The sequence below is a fragment of the Fukomys damarensis genome, unplaced genomic scaffold, assembly GCF_012274545.1.
Source record: "Fukomys damarensis isolate Sample0158 unplaced genomic scaffold, DMR_v1.0_HiC HiC_scaffold_1, whole genome shotgun sequence".
In the NCBI taxonomy this organism is placed as follows: domain Eukaryota; kingdom Metazoa; phylum Chordata; class Mammalia; order Rodentia; family Bathyergidae; genus Fukomys; species Fukomys damarensis.
The window spans coordinates 35,579,048-35,595,767 of NW_022900913.1; the positions used below are offsets into that span (position 1 = coordinate 35,579,048).

The window sequence follows — 16,720 nt, forward strand, 5'->3', positions numbered from 1 at the left end:
TCTTTTAAAAGCGGAACAGTGTGCTCAAGGAATCATTTCATTATGGAGCGGTCACAGAGACCTGGAGATGGGCTATGTATTTGATAAAGAGAATCCATTGCCAAGCCTACTATTTAACCTCATTGTTTCCACGAATGTTCCACTATCTATCCTCATTTTGATAAAAATCCATCTCAGGCTTTTATATCTGATTCAAAACCCACTTAGGTACGGAGTTTCTACCACTGCCCATAGCCTTTGCACAGCCCAAATGCTATTTTTTAAAAAAGGTTTTTATATGTAAATGACAGGACAATTATATATTTTTCATATTCAATAACAACACAAAAATGGCTGTGATTTGAAATTGGACATCTGCATAGAAGGAGATACAGAGCAAAGAAAAAAAGGAATTCAAATTTTACTCCATACAAGAGGTAAAAAAAGGACAAGTTGGGAAATCCATATTCTCAAATTCAAGTTCTATAATTATATTTATAATTAATTTTATGATGATTCTCATGTAATAGCTCCCTTGAAAATCAGGTGATGTAATGATAGAAACACAGAGGCAAATCTCCACTCATTAATAAGATAAAACATTTGATTAGAGTACATTGATAAAATGAAATATGCATTGCTGGTGTTTATTTTCTGTTGAATTTATTAATAATCTTTATATATTTATATATGTATGGCTTTGAGCAAAGACAAAAGAAATCCTCTACCTCATCCCTGATCATACAGTTATAAGAATTAGCTATTTTACTACCTTTCCAGCAGCAAAAAGACCAATGTTTTCAATAATACATTTCTTTCTGTACAATTAAAATTCCATATTTATGGACTTAACTATGTACAGAGAAGAGTGATCACTTTCAACTAGCAATGAGCCTTTATATTACAGAAATGTGAGTCATTTTTTAACCTAAGCGTATATACATTCATACATATATGTATATAATTTACCCTGTACCATTTTATTAGATTAACATATAAACCTTAGGGTTTTTTCCCCCCCATTCTATTACAAAGTGAATAAAAATTGTATGGTTGCACTGAAAGACCATGCAATTCAATTTTCCTTATGTTTCTCAATAGTGCTCAAAATAAAAAATCAGAAATTCATATATATATATATATATATACATATAAAAATATTTCACTTCCAAATCCTTTAATCCTATCAAATGTAAACCTTTAATAATTTAAAGGACCAATGCATGATCTTAATAAATCGATGTTAACTCCAATAGTTTAATAAAATAAAGGGTTTTCTACTGATATGTAAATGGTCTTGCAGCTTTCCCGTAGATTCTAGGTAGACAGAACAATGTTCTTTCAAACACCATTCCTGGTGTGCCATCATTAGTCACCAGCAGACTAAGAATAACAGTACATTGACTAGCATTACTGATTAGTTCCACACAGTTAGGATCTGTTAGGACTTAAATATAATAACTCATTTTGGTATTATATGTATATATCCATAAAGGCATAACAGGCAGCATGGATCCACTTTAGAGTTTTTGCTTTTGTTTTGTTCTCAGTCCTTAAGTCTGTCTGGAAGCCCTGGACAATATAATGCATCATCTTTGTTAAGTTCTTCTTAAATATATGTTGTAGGTGCCAGAGATACTGAAGACCTCCACTTTAGGGCATTTTCTTAGCTTGGGTTATTTACACAGAAGATGAATACTAGGACTCTTTCCACTGTGTTCCAGTCATCTACCACGATTGTGGGATGTATTAGGCACAAATAATTACTAAGGGACTTCTTTGAGAAGAAGCAGATGCTCATAGATCATAAAAATAATGAAGAAAACAAAAGAACAAACAATGTTCACAGACATTAAACTTTACCTCTGCTTTATCACTATATCCATACTATTTTCAGCACATTTAAAATAATAAACCTCCTATCTAAGGTCTATGTTGCTCACCACATGCCTTAATGTTTACTAACCACTTACTGTTATGTAGAGCAAAATGTGTGTTCCCAAGCAGGCATGATGATATATTATTGGATTTATTTCTTTCAATGAACACTACAGTGAACTACTAACTACAATGTAAACAGAGCACATTTGCTACTCCAAATCAAGCCATGGTTTACAAATAATTATGTAAATAATGATAATCGCAATGATATTAAATGAAAGTGAAAACCTCACTTCTAGACTTAAGTCAGAGATCCAAGTCAGCCTTGTAAGAATTTTAAGATAGGAATTAAATGAACTGTTATATTTTTCTAGAAATGAGAAATACTGTAAGCCTTCCTTTACAATGACTGATTTGAATCTATTTTTCCCAAGAAAGCATGCAGGGACTATGTTAGGATGCGGGATTATGGCAATAAGGGAGAAAAGTAATGATTCTTGGTGTAATACAAGCATATTTGGTGTAAATTCAAGCATACAATTTTGCATAAAACATTGCAGGTTAAAATAATATTGTAGGTTTCAAGCCATTTCATTACAATTGAATAATTGTCACAATTAGGTTTGGTAAAATTTAAACCTCTAAGCTTTGAAGTGAAGCAATAAAACTAAATTCTTAAACAGTGACTTTTACCTTCATACAACACAGAATAGCTACTATTATTTGGGTTGAAAAAAGTATTTACAACTAACATTGATTGAGTCTTGGTAACAGTCCGATAACACATGAAGACAAATACCCCTTAGTTTTCTGAAAGATCAATGAACATGTCTGACTTTAAGGATATCCTTAATGAGACAATGCTAGTCCGCTACAGTGGCCAAGCATGTAGTGTGTTTTTATCTAATTTAAAATTGAAAGCACCAAAATACAATTTTATCTATAAAATGGGATTTGCTATGCAGTACTCTATAATCAATGATTAATAATTTAGATGCAAGACATAGCTAATGAAAATTTTGACTGGTGCTATTCGAGAGTGCATCTGAGATGCCTTTTGTAAAATCAGAATTTTGTTCCCATGGAATCCAAGAACTCTTTATAAAATAGAGAAATACATATACCAAACGAATTAAGTAAAAGCAGATTAGAAATAAATAATCTTACAACAATATTTTAAAACTTTTAATAATTAAAAGAAAGGAAAACATATAACACTGAATGCTAAACAGGTCAACTTCTCGTGGGAATATAGATATATATTTAATAGTATATGCATATATGCTTTTACATTTTACATGTAGGTGAGAGCTGTCTAAAATATCTCTTCATAATAGGCTATAAGGATTACCAGGAGATAGAATAAAATAGGATCTGAGAATGTTCTCGGTTTATTCGAGTAATTCTGCTTTGACAATCAGCAGGGATCATAAATTTGAAGCAAATCGTGGCTTTTCTGCCTCTGGGTCTGTGTTTAAGACTGGGGAAGCCTCTCTCTGCAGAGCGGGCGCTGGTGGAGGGGGTGCGGGCGGGACTCCCCGGTTGGGCGGAATGGCTCCCGATGACATCTGTCTGAAGAGGGTGACTCTCTGCGAGACGGTGCTCCTACCCCCAGCCTGAAGACCCGTGCCGTGGACAGCTGTCACGGGTTGAGGGATGGAGGCCAGAGACTCGCCCACAGTAGGATGAGGTCTGGAGATCAGAGTGGCCACCTCGTGGGGCAGAGAGGGCTGCGAGGCCGAGAGGGGCCTGACTTCCCGGGTCAGGTTGGTGTTGTGCAGCGCCTGCGTGCTCTTGTGTACTTCGTTCTTCGGAGTGGAGCTGCCCGGTGTCTGCTGCTGTTGAGGCTGCGGCTGAGTCTGGGGTGGCTGGGACTGCGGCACCTGTTGCTGCATGAGGGACAGCTGCGAGGCGGTGGGAGAGGCATAGTGGAAAGTTCGCGTGGCCAGCGGGCTCTGCACTGGAGGGCTGCAGACCGCGGTGGTGTAGGAGCAGGGCGACAGGATGGCAGACGGTTGGGGCGTCTGTGTGCTGGGACTGGGGGAGTGTAGGTTGCTGTGAGACAGACTGGTCGCTGTGTACACCGGCGGAGACTGTGTCCTCATGCGCGAGGTTGGAGTGGCGGTGGAAGATGTGGAATTCAGGGTTGTCATTTGAGGGTAATTGATCGGAGCGATTGCCTGCACCATCTCCCTGTCATGTTTCACGATTTGCTTCAAGATCTCATTCTCCTGGTTATTGAAAACACCAGTGTTTAGATCTTTTTGGAACTTCTGTAGAAGAATGGAGTTTTTCTTTCCTGTCAGGGAAAAAAATTACAGGCACTTAGCAAGGGTACACACCACTGAGGGCAATGCCACGTGTGAGTGGCTGCAGCAAACAGAAGTATGTCAGCAGTTTGCATAAGAGGCCAGGGAGCCAAGAACTCAGCTTTAGACCAGAATAGAAATGAAGCTTCTGCCCCCTCTCCCAGGCTTCCTGCATCTGCCTGGTAAATTTTCTTACTCAAGCCAAGCTGAAAACCTGTAAGATGGCAAATGCCATTTTACAGAAGAAATGGAGATATGTAACGTGAGGGCAACCTCGAAGAGTGAGGGAAGAGAGGGCTTTTGGATCAGATCTGAATTACAATCTGCCTTCCAAAGAAAGGCTTATGGGGAGATAAGATCTAACATTTAAGCAAATGCTCGGTGGTGCCAGGTAATCCTTAAAAGGCTTTGGAGTAGTCTTTGATCCAGTCCTCAAACCCTTGAGGTAGGTGTGTTCATAATCCCATTTTTACTAGAAAGGAGACCTGAACTCAGGAAGAGTGAAAACAATATGCAGAAAACATGGCTAGGTAAACAGGAAATCTGTGTGCCTTTGTCATGGATAACATTTGGGCTGCCTCTGTGTCCCCTGGGTCTTGCTAGAAGTGCATCCTCTTGGGCCTGACCTCACTTGTTGAGCTGGACGCTGCAATTTACGACAATCCCAAATGCCTTCCACCTGCAAGTGTGAATAACATCCTATTTTGGCCTTGAAATTTACCAGTGTCAAGTGCCAGTGATTCCGGCTGCGTATCCCCTCCCCCACTGGAGTTTTAACACATACAAATGTGCATTCATACTCTGTGAGTTAAATGTGAATAACCAGACAAACAGTTTAGACTTCAATGTTCTAAAAGCAAATTTCCCCAAGGCGTCATTGTGTGCATCAGGGTTGAGAATCACTTTGGGATCATTCCTCTTCTGAACCATTGTTGTGAGGTCCAAAAACACAGAGCATGGCAGGAACTTAGATCCCTCTCCATCTAAATAAGCTGATGAATGTAAATGTACTGTATACCTAAAATGTACCAATAAACTCAATGAGAGATAAAAATATTTTTAAAAATAAATGAGCATTAGCTTTTCCTGCTATCATTCTTGGTGTGCAGTAACCTTACTCACTGGCAGAATAAAAATTAGAATCAATAGTGAAAGAATGGAAAAGCAGTGCCCTCACTGAAACAATAGTATCAAGTGAAAATGGTAACTGAAAAGTGACATTAACTTGCTATATTAAGGTATCATATGGAAAATAACAAAGTATGTATATGTATGTTTTTAAAGTAGAAAAATGTGCTGTAATTTTCTTTAATTGTCAAGAAAGGCATTTCAAATTATTACCCAAGTAGTTACTCCCTTTCTTTAAAAGTTGCCCTAATTTCCCAAAGTAAAAGCTCCTATATTAATAATAAATATGAATGTTTATTCAGGATATCCCATTAACTAATTACATTGTACTCATATAGGCATGGTCACAACATTGAAAAGGTTACCATTTCTTTTTTTTAATCATGTGAATAATCTACATATCTATAATCTTGGAAAGAGTTAATATAATGTTCAAAGTACTCTTATGATTTTAGAAAGATAAGGACCAAGGATTTAGCTCAGTGGTTCTGCCGCTTGCCTCGCAAGCCCAAGGACCAGAGTTCAATCCCCGGCACCATAAATAAATAAATAAATAAATGATCAATAATTGGTACTTGCTAGAAACTGTATACCTATATTATTGATTGCATACCATTTCAAATAAAAGTCTTTAATAAATTAAATGCAATAATTTATATTGAAATGTATCAAATTAACAGAAATTCTTTTTTGAGGTATAATAAAGTTTATGCCTTGTCTAAATATGTCTCTCTGGTTAAGGAAAAAACCCAAATATTCAGAAATCAGTCTCTCTTTTGTAATATAAAATCACACCACAAAAGGGAAAGTTCGTTCAAATTATGTAAGGATGATTTTAGGATTACTTACTTCTCTTATTGTTACTACTCCCTGGCATGACTATGTTCTGTTAATTCTCTAAACTGTCCATATGAATTTCTAAAATCTTGGCTACATCTTCTGATGATGTTCAAATGCCACCTTTGCGCATTTTAATCTAACCCTCACCCAGTCTGTTGTTCTATAACACAGAGGGAAAGAGAGACATCAAGTGCAAAAACAAAGAAGGCGATATAACAGTACATCGGTCCAAGTCCTTACCTTTTATAAGAAGGAAGCAATGGAGATACCTTTTGTTTACTTCTAACTGCTCCCAGTCCCATTTCCTTTGAGTCCAATTGTGCTTACCTACCTCCCTCCCTTTCTTCAACAAATATTCATTGTGTACCAGGTACTGTAAATATAATAGCGAAGTAGACATGATCTCTCCATTCACAAACTTTAGCATCTCTTGAATAATTACTGTGCAGGTGAAACTTCAGAAGCTTTAGGAGAACATATGTAGGAAACTCAGCCTGATAGGCGGTGAGAATTCATTGAAAGTTTTCACAATGAAAAGATATTTGAAACGGGGTTATAAAGGCTGAGAATCATGCTGGAAAAGGGGGTAGGGCAGGCAAAGATGTAAGTTTGAAAATAATTGTATACCTTCTTAGGACACTTCAGAATGTTCCAGCATATCTAGGGAAGTTAACAGCAAGCCAATCTGATCTAACTTTACTATGCAATTATGTAAATCTTTAAACTAGCATAACCAATACAGTCTAATTTATATAAATATATATATTTATCTGGTAGCAGAAAAGACTTTAAATTTGTCGATGTTTGCCAAATAAAACATCTATGTAGAGTACTTCTATCAAGGCCTTTTCTGCTTGAGTCTGTATTACAAACATTTTGGTAAATATCTGCTGAGACTAATTTAAATGGCAAAGTTTTCAAATTTAATGTAAGGGTAAAATATAAAGTGGGCCCTTAAAAAATAAAAAAAATGAATCTTGTGACAAAATTTGATTTGTAATGTAGACTCATCCTATTGTATTTTTAGTTCTATTTTAATATTATCTAGAATTTGTGTCATGTTTTTTTTACCTGAAGAGTCAGACCGTTGCTGTTTCTCTTGGGATATCATATTGCGTAGCTAGTAAAAGTAGACATGAATAAATAATTGGGAATACTTAGAATGGATAGACAGAATCTCAGATATCCCTAAAATATGACTATAGCTAATTGCTAATACTACACAAACTAGCAAAAAAGAAACGAGCAAGCATTTGCAATTTAAGATTGAAAACTTATATTACTCCACTACATTAAGACTAAATTGTGCATGAATAAGGATGAAAGTGGTGAGTACCTATCCGATCTAGTCGGTCAATGGCGACCGTCTCAAAGGCTCTCCTCATCATTGGATACTCCTCCAGCACCTCATTGAAATTGTCCACAGAGAGGGAATAAAGACGACAGTACGTATCAGCCCGAACACTGGCCGTGCGGCGACCCTTGGTCAGCAGGCAAATTTCTATAAAAACAAGAAAAATGATTTGACAGTTTTCTTTTATGAGCTCTTAACTCCTCCTGCAATTGAAAGAAAAAGCCCCATGATATATGTAAAACCAGTGATCCGCAGCATTTCATATTAGGAAATTCTTTCTGATAATGAAAAGTATCCAGTTGTTGCTATCAACTTAAAAATAATATTCTTTTTTTTTTGAACAATTGAGGCTTTTGGTTTAAATACAAGAAAGATTTATCTGTCCTTTAACCCATACTCCAATCACCCTTAAATAAAAATAACTACAAAAATGCAGAAAATGAAATTTTTTTAAAAATCCAAATTGAAACAGAAAAAAATGGAAACAAGAGTTATTATGAATTCTAGGAGGCAGAAACAGATGGTATTATATAGACATAAATGGAAGTGAGTCCAAACATTTTCTTAGTAAGTCCTGTGATCAAGCAAAACTGGCCCAGAGTTCAGATGAATGTATTACAAGATTCGTTAGTATACTAGTGTACTTTATATGCTCCTACTGAGATAAGAAGGAAAACAATTATGTTAAGAAACAAATCTAAGCTTTCTGCTTAAGTATCTTCTAAGAATTTTTTGTTGAAATTTAGATTCTGAAGATATTTGTAGTTCTGTGTTTGCTTGCTAAATTTATCTACAAGAGACAATTTTCCCTTTGGTCTTCTAAATTTTATGAACCAAATCAATCTCTTGTGGACTTTGATTTTTAAAGGAGGAAATAATTTTATAAAGTTATCTCTAGAACAATCAGTTTAAAGATGGAAGTGGTAGAAGTATTTCTAAAAGTTAAATCTCTTAACAATTGGAAATACCTGAAAATAATGATTAAGTATTTGAATTCACACTCTTCTGAACATCAAGAAATTCTGTTCATTATGATATCAATACAAGGATATTTATTATGTTTTAGGAACTGCATAATTAATGTTTAAGCTGGAAACATAAGTTGAAAATTATAACTACTTTTGTATTACTTATATTTTGGTTGTTAAAAAGTTTAAATTAAAGAAAGATTTCACCTAAATGAAATCTTATAATAAAAATAGTACAAATATGCATGCTGTGGGAATATTTGAAGGCAACCAAATTGGAAAGATAGGTAAGACTTTAGGAAATGCCACCTAAACCACTATTATTTTCACTGTCAATAAATATGTTGTAACAATACATTATATTTTGGATTGTTTATGCTTGTATATATATTCAACTGGTTGTCTGTACACCTGTGGATGCATTTTCTGTTTGCATAGGAACCTGAATCTAGACTGGTACATACTTAGGAAAATTATTAAACCATGTAATTTGTCTGAAACACTAATGATGTAACCACTTAGAACTAATTCAAAATTAAATTCCTGTGTTACTAAAATACTTATGGCATATTATATAGCAAAGGTCTTTAAAAGTATCTATATTTTTCAACCCAGAAATTTTGTTTCACAATGTAAGGAGACAGAATTACAAAGAATGCAATTAGAATGTTTATACAGTGATTTAAATTACATATATTCATACATGTAATGCCCTAAATATACAAGAAGTCAAGATTTATAATCAGATATATGTCTTTTAGATTAACTATATTCAGTTATTAACAATCTAATGTTTAAAGTCTATGGGGTAAAGCCGGGCATGGTGGCGCACTCCTGTAATCCCAGCATTCAGGAGGCTGAGGCAGGGGGTTTGCTGGGAGTTCAAGTGAGTTCGAGGTCAGACTCAACTACATAGTGAGACCCTGTCTCAAAAAAAACCAAAAGATTTTTTAAAAAATCTATGGGGTTATAGTAGAGGATATAAAAAAATGAAAAAAGTAAGGGACAAGGGCTGGGGATTTAGCTCAGCAGTTCGGTGGCCTGCCTCACAAGCGCAAGGACCCGAGTTCAATCCCCGGTACCCCCACAAAAAAAAAACAGTAAGGGACAAGAATGTAATTACATTTATTTTTTGTTTCTCCATATGCAAAATTTTTGGTTTTGTACATGCATAGCATAGTTTACACTTTTACAATTACTGTAGTAGGAAATTTTCTCCAATTTGCATTTTGAATTCACATATTACACTAGTATGTTTATTTGGATCTCTAGTTTTAATTTCCAAATGCCTTCAGATTTGCTGTTTTCATTTTTCTCTGCATTTTCATTGTGTCCTTCTCATTCCATCTATTTTCTTCCATGTGTATCCCTTTTTACCATGGTGGGCATTAAGAATTACAAGTGTGAATGAAAGTACATACTGTGACGCAGTAAAACTTCGTAATGTCAACTGAAAGAAGCAAAGCATGAGACTTCACAGTTTGTACTAACCTGTTTATATGAAATATGCAGAAAAATTAAGTCTATAGATGCAGGTAGCATTAGTGGTTTCTGAAGCAAGAAATACTAGTCAATAGGGATTGTGCTGGATCTGTGAATTGTTTTGAGTAATATAGATATTTCAACGATACTAATCCATCCAATCATGAACATGGGAGGTATTTCCACTTTTGTGTGTGTGTGTGTCACTTTCACTTTATTTACTTTCAATTGATTAGAGTTTTGTGATTTTTATTTTAGAGTTCTTTCAGTACCTGGTTGAATGTATTCCTAAGTATGTGCATTTACTCACTCTCATAGCTCTCATTTACTCCTCAGCAGTATCAATATTGGTATATAAAAATTTAGTGATTTTATGTATTGCTTTTATATCTGACAATTACTGAATTTGCAGTCCTCAAAATTTTGACGACACACACTTCAATATATAGCTCTGAGAAAATGGGATATTCACATACATGAGACTGAAAATTGTATGCTGTCTCTCACACTATACACAAATAAACTCAAAGTACATCGAATACCCAAAAGCAAGATATGAAACTAGTAGAAAAACATAGAGGAACTACTTTAAAATGTTGATATGGGTGAAAATTTTTAGACAAGACCACAATGCACAGGCAAGAAATAAAAATAGACAATGGGATCATATCAAACTAAGAAACTTCATCACAGCAAGTTTGTGAATTGACAGACGTCAAAATAAGAAAAATGAAAACTGATTCTTTCTGATAAAGGATTAAAACAAAGGATCCAGAACATATAAGGCCTCGAAAGCTCAATAACTACATCAAACAACTTCAATTTCAAAATGGGCAAATGATACAACAAATTTTCTCAAAAGAATTATGGCTGGCAAACTTATGAAATGCACTGTAATCATTAGCTGCCAGGGAAATGCATATAAAAGCCACTATGAGATATAATCTCACTGCAGTTAGGATGGATATTACTAAAAATACTAAAGATAAACAAATGCTGACAATGGTATTGAGAAGAGAGAACACTTCTACACTGTTAGGGGCAATGTAAATGAGTACAGCCTTTCTGGAAAACATTATGAGTTTTCTCAAAAATTAAAGATAGATCTAACATATAATCCAGCAATCCCACTAAGAGTTATGCATACAAAGGTAGTGAATTCAGTATGTTGAAGAAATGTAAATACTGCCCAAGTTCATTGCAGGACTATTCATAACAGTCAAGAAATGGGAACCAAGCTAAGTGCCCATCAACTGACACAGAAAATGTGGTACAATGTACACAGTGGAATACTGTTCAGTTAAGAAAAGAATGAAATCCTGTCATTTGTAACAAGAAGGAGGAGACTGGTTGTAACAATGTTATGTGAAATAATAAAGATATAGAAAGGCAAGTACCTCATGATCTCACTCAAATGTAGAATCAAAAAGTTGATCTCATTGATGCTGAGAGCCTAACATGGGACAAGACTGATCCGTGGATACTAAGTTACTGTCAGGACTAAGAAAGTCCTTATGAGCTATTGCTCAGCAGGGTGACTATAGATAACAATAATGCACTCTACGTTTGAAAAAGCTGGAAGAAAGGATTTTGAACGCTTTCATCATAAAGAAATGATAAATTTTTGAAAAGAAAAATATGATTAACCCATTTTAAGTATTATACAATATATACGTGTATGGCAATGTTTTATGGTACCACATTGATATGTGCATTTTTTGTTTGTTTTTAATATATTAGTTAAGGGGTCCAGGAGACTGAGAGGGAGAGGAGAGGGAAAAATAAGATTAAGATTTGCTATGTAGAGGTACCAAATTCCCACAATGAATACAAACATTATTTGTTATCAGCATGAGCTAAGAACAATGATAACAAGAATGAAAATTGAGAAAGGGAGCTCCGAGACTGAGAGAAGTGGCTGGGAATGGGAAGGACATTAAAAATAAACAAGCTGTGTTATGTGCATGTACATAGCTGCAAGATGAATGTAAACTTCATATATTTCAAACATGTACTAATACAATAAAAAGAAATCAAATGAATCTCCAGGAAAAATTTTTTTTAAATATTTAAAAATTAAAGTATAAAATGTTTAAGGAGATGAAAATGCTCACTTGTTTTGGTGAACACAAATTTTATGTATGTATTAAGTTATGACACTGTAGCAAATAAATATATACAATTAAATAATAATCAATATTTAAAGACTCATAAAATAATAAATAGCCAAGAGATATACTGGATGACAATGGTTTAAAATTTGACTTATGGGAATGGCTTCATAACTTGGAATGTTCAGTAAAATACTGTTGAATTATATACTGTAAATATGTGAATTATATATATATAAATGTTGCCCCAGGACTGTAGGAATGAAAAGAAGATTTTGTTGTTACTTTTATTATATTTGGATTTGTCCTCCGTTTTCCAAATTCTTTCTCTTAACCTTGACTTCATTATTTCTAGATCTTTTTCTGGCATGCTGAATGTTTTCTTTGAATAATTTATTATTATACACACATTCAAAGATGAAAACTCTGGTGATGTTGCAGACTATGTTGATTTTGAGCTTTCTTTAGAGTAGATAGGTGGTAGCTTCATTTAGCACATTTTGCTAAATGCCAGAATCAGGAGGGCTTTACTGTAGTGTGACTGACTCTAACTGTCCTTTGCTCTTTCTTGTTCAGCAGTGTTAGGAAAGAGCCACTGACTTTCCTACTTTATTCCCAGCTTCCAAGGAAACTTCCTGTCTGGCTACAGGCCAGTCTACATGTGGAAGAAGGGAGGGAGAATCACTTGCTAAACAAACTGGTTTTCAGTATGTTGCCATTTTTTTACTACCTCTTATTTTTCTCTGTGATACTGGGGATTGAACTGAGGGCCTTCATACTGAGCTATATCCCCAGACTCCCACCACCTTGTTTTTGAAATATATATATATATCATTTATATATGTGATATATATATATATATATGAAATATATGTGTATATATATATATATATATGAAATATATGTATTCCAATTTCCTGGATTTTTCCTTCCAGATCCATCATTAATCACCAGTGTATTTAACTGCATGTTTTAGAATATCTAAATAGTGTTTACTTTCCATCAACATAATTTATTAATGTTAGACAAAGAAAGACTTGGTGATAGGCAAGGCTCAAGTTGGTTCAGCACCTTAGGGGCACCAGGGCATTGTGTTAGCAAGACTGCTTTTCCAGGCTTTCTCCTCATGATCACAAGCTGCCTGGAACTATAAGCATTCACGTCCTCATTCCCTCTGGCATCCAATGTGGGGAGAGAGGGAAAGACTTCCTTCCTTCCTACCTTTTGTTCTTTCTATTACGAAAGAAAGGATTGCACTGAGGGTCCCTAACTTACTTTCTTTTAACATTATGTCAGAACTGCATCAATAGCCATGCTTAATTACAAGACAGGATTTGAGACTGAATATTTGGTAAAGTGGAGCAAGACAAATGCAGTTAGTGACTGAATTAGACAAACACTGGTTTAATCCCTGTGTTTATGTATGATACTGGCCACTCAGATCAGAATTCCATTATCAAGGAAGAAAGGGCAACAGCTGCTAGTTGGGGGAATGTCATCTTGTACCCCATTCCTATATCTATTTTCCGTCTTCTAAAAATATGTCATGGTGTCTCATCATTTTATCTTTCCTAGTACACATTCATGTATCAGGTCTCTGTGATTTGTGTTTATATGTTATTCTTTACTACTTTTTTTTTTTTTTTGGTCCCGGGATCAAACTCGTTCCTTGCACTTGTGAGGCAGGTGGCAGAACCACTGAGCTAAATCCCTGGCCCCTTCTACCATTCTTAATTCAATTTCTGGAAGGGGGAGATAAAGACTTTCTGAAGAGATTAAAAAGTGAAGACATTTTTTATATTATGCAAGAAATGGGATTTTTCTTTAACTTTTTTCATTCTTAGAAATTATCTTGACTTTGTAAAGATCCATGAACATGTATTAATATGCTACTCTTTTATTTGTAAAGATCCATGAACATGTATTAATATGCTACTCTTTATTTGTAAAGATCCATGAACATGTATTAATATGCTACTCTTTTATTTTGAAAATAAAATTTAAAAGTACATAGGATAATATAGCTCCTTTAGTATTATAACTAAAATATATTTTGGTATAGATGTGGGTTTATTTATATGTCCTATAAACCATTATATTGAAACACTATCTTGGCCTTTATTATCTGCAGACCTCTTATAATGAATATGCAATATGTATAGATAAGTGGAGTAGAGATGGATAGAGAAAATGCAGTATAAGGCTCTATTACTAGGTAATGATGCTTTATCAATCAGTTAAATATTGTCATTGGTAAGAAAGTACATACTTCAAAGAGATTGCTTTATTTCTAAGCTATGAAAAATTAGAATGTATCCTGAGCTCTTAACTCAAATTTTTCTATTACCGTATCAGTAAAATTTAAAGGTATGGTTCAATAGGTCTCAAACCTTATTTTCTTTTAAAACATGATGTATCTATATAATTCTTTACACTTTGGAATGTGTGGTGTTAAAATTGACATTTCAGTTTGAGTTTTTCTAGATAACATATGTAATAATGGTTGGTTTATTGATTCAGCTAAATACATCCAAATATGTCAGTTATAGACATTCATTTTTTGGTGAAATATCAAGGATATTGGCCTGGAGAGTTGAAATCATGTGTTAACAGGTTACCTACTCTTGGCCTTGAGGATTTGGAGAAATGATTACAGTGGATGATAAAAAAATATGATGAATGTTTATATTTGAAAGAAAAGCCACTAGAGTGAAAGGCACATTGCCAATAACTCCCCTCAAAATATTCTCTCTAGCTTTAAAACACTTATCCCACCGTTCTTTGCCACTTTTTAAAACAGTTCTGGAAGTGCTCTTTCATGAGAATTTCTCTTGCATGAGTATATTTCTGAGATGTGATTTTAAAAACTGAATGCCACTGGGGAGTGCCATCCAACAAAGAAGCAAGCTCATAAAAACATTACAATGTGTCATCATGCATCTTATTCACTGGGTCTGGCACCATGAAGATTCTAGTTATTTCTAGTTAGTCCCTAGTTACTTAATAATCATTGAAATGCTTAGTAAAGGTAAATCTTTGCAATCATTTCAAGATACCGAGGCACCTACGACAGTGCAACTGAAGAGACTTAGGATAAAGGAGTCTAGAACTACATCACACAGTGGCAAGCAAGACGAGATAAGTATGGTTGAAGCAAGAAGGGGTATTTTGAGGGAAAGTAATGACAATGTGTCTATAATTGTATACATATTTTAAGAACACTCTGTTTTCTGATCATATCTTATACATTTTTGGACATGAAATGTGAAACTTAACTACAGCTCTAGAATTCAATTAGCATGAAATATTTAATTCAGGCCTTTTATCTTGAACCTCTAATGTCTCATTACACTTTATGTCCCCATCATCTCCATGGTACATACATGCTTGATGTTTGCTGAAATCACGGTATCAAGTAGCAGCACGCTGTACAAAATAAATGATTTCATTACCTATGTAAATATAATCTATTTGTATTTAATATAACATTTTTGTCTATGAAGAAACTAAAGACTGTTGTTCATTAACAACTAAAAATTCATCAGTCATTACTTTTCCAAATCTCAATAATTTTTTAGTGAGAAACAAAACAAAATGACACAAGAATGGCCGTTAGTATGAAAAACACTTAAAAATGCTCCTAACTTTTATAAAGGACCTCTTTTCATTTTTCCCATGAATCACAGAATTAAGAAATAACACATTTAGCAATGAATACAAGTCTACTGTCATACAAGGGTCTTAGATTTCATGAATTGAATTTCCAGACTCAGGATGAGTCTGAGCAGGTGCTTCTCTGTGAATTGATTTTCTCATGCTATTAACTCAGCTTGGAAATCACTAATGGTGTAAACACAGACCTATATTGGGTGCTAGAGACTTCAGATATATTTACTCTCTCTCTATCTCTGAGTATCTGTGTATATCTGTGTGTGTGTGTGTGTGTGTGTGTGTGTTTGAATAAAGGGCACAGAGAGAAAAAACAACTTAAGTACCTATAGTGCATGCTATCCTTTAGGTCTCTAGAAATTATTCACATGGTAGTTTACAACTATTTTTTAAAATTTTGTATGCTTACATTATTTTAGTCCTTCGCAGACAAAATTATTTGAAAATACCTATGAATGTGTAAAATTTAATGTGTGACACAAAGTTCCTCACAAATTCTATTAAGTTTTAGATAATATTAGTTTCCTTCATACATATTTTATTATAAAATTTATCAAATAGTTTATGTACCATCTTCAAGAAACACAACATTTCTAAAGTTTTTGTGCAAGATCTACAATGAAGAAAGTAGATAGAGGATTTTGTGATTTTTTTTCAAAATTGATATATTCTTACTTGTAGGTAAATCATAACTTGCTTCCAGCTGCTTAAATTGAATTCATAAGAAAGATAAAAAAATAATTGAAATGAAACAGAATCCCTAAAGAATAAGCTAAATACAGCTGATAGGTATAAGCATTTTACACAATATGTTTGCATATGTTTTAAAACCTGTTTATTATTCCACATTTCTGCTTATTATTTTTTAATTTATTCACTCTGAAAACTGAACAAGGAATTTCTTAGTGGTCTCTTCATGCCTTTGAAATATCAGTGTCTTTAAAATATTAATTCAAATTTACTTCATAATGTGGTCTTTTATCTGACCTATATTATAAT

At 34.2% G+C, this 16,720-nt stretch overlaps 1 protein-coding gene across 1 annotated transcript in view; it reads right to left on the reverse strand.

Annotated features, from left to right (window-relative positions):
* Positions 1–639: 639 nt before the first annotated feature.
* Hcn1 (hyperpolarization activated cyclic nucleotide gated potassium channel 1) overlaps positions 640–16,720 on the reverse strand; it is a 329,950-nt gene continuing 313,869 nt past the window's right edge. Inside the window, exons 6-7 of the mRNA XM_033760857.1 lie at positions 7,474–7,638; positions 640–4,159 (exon numbers count right to left, since the gene is read on the reverse strand). Coding sequence (XP_033616748.1) covers positions 3,288–4,159; positions 7,474–7,638 — 1,037 coding nt within the window. The 3' untranslated portion in view covers positions 640–3,287. The remainder of the gene's footprint in view (positions 4,160–7,473; positions 7,639–16,720) is intronic.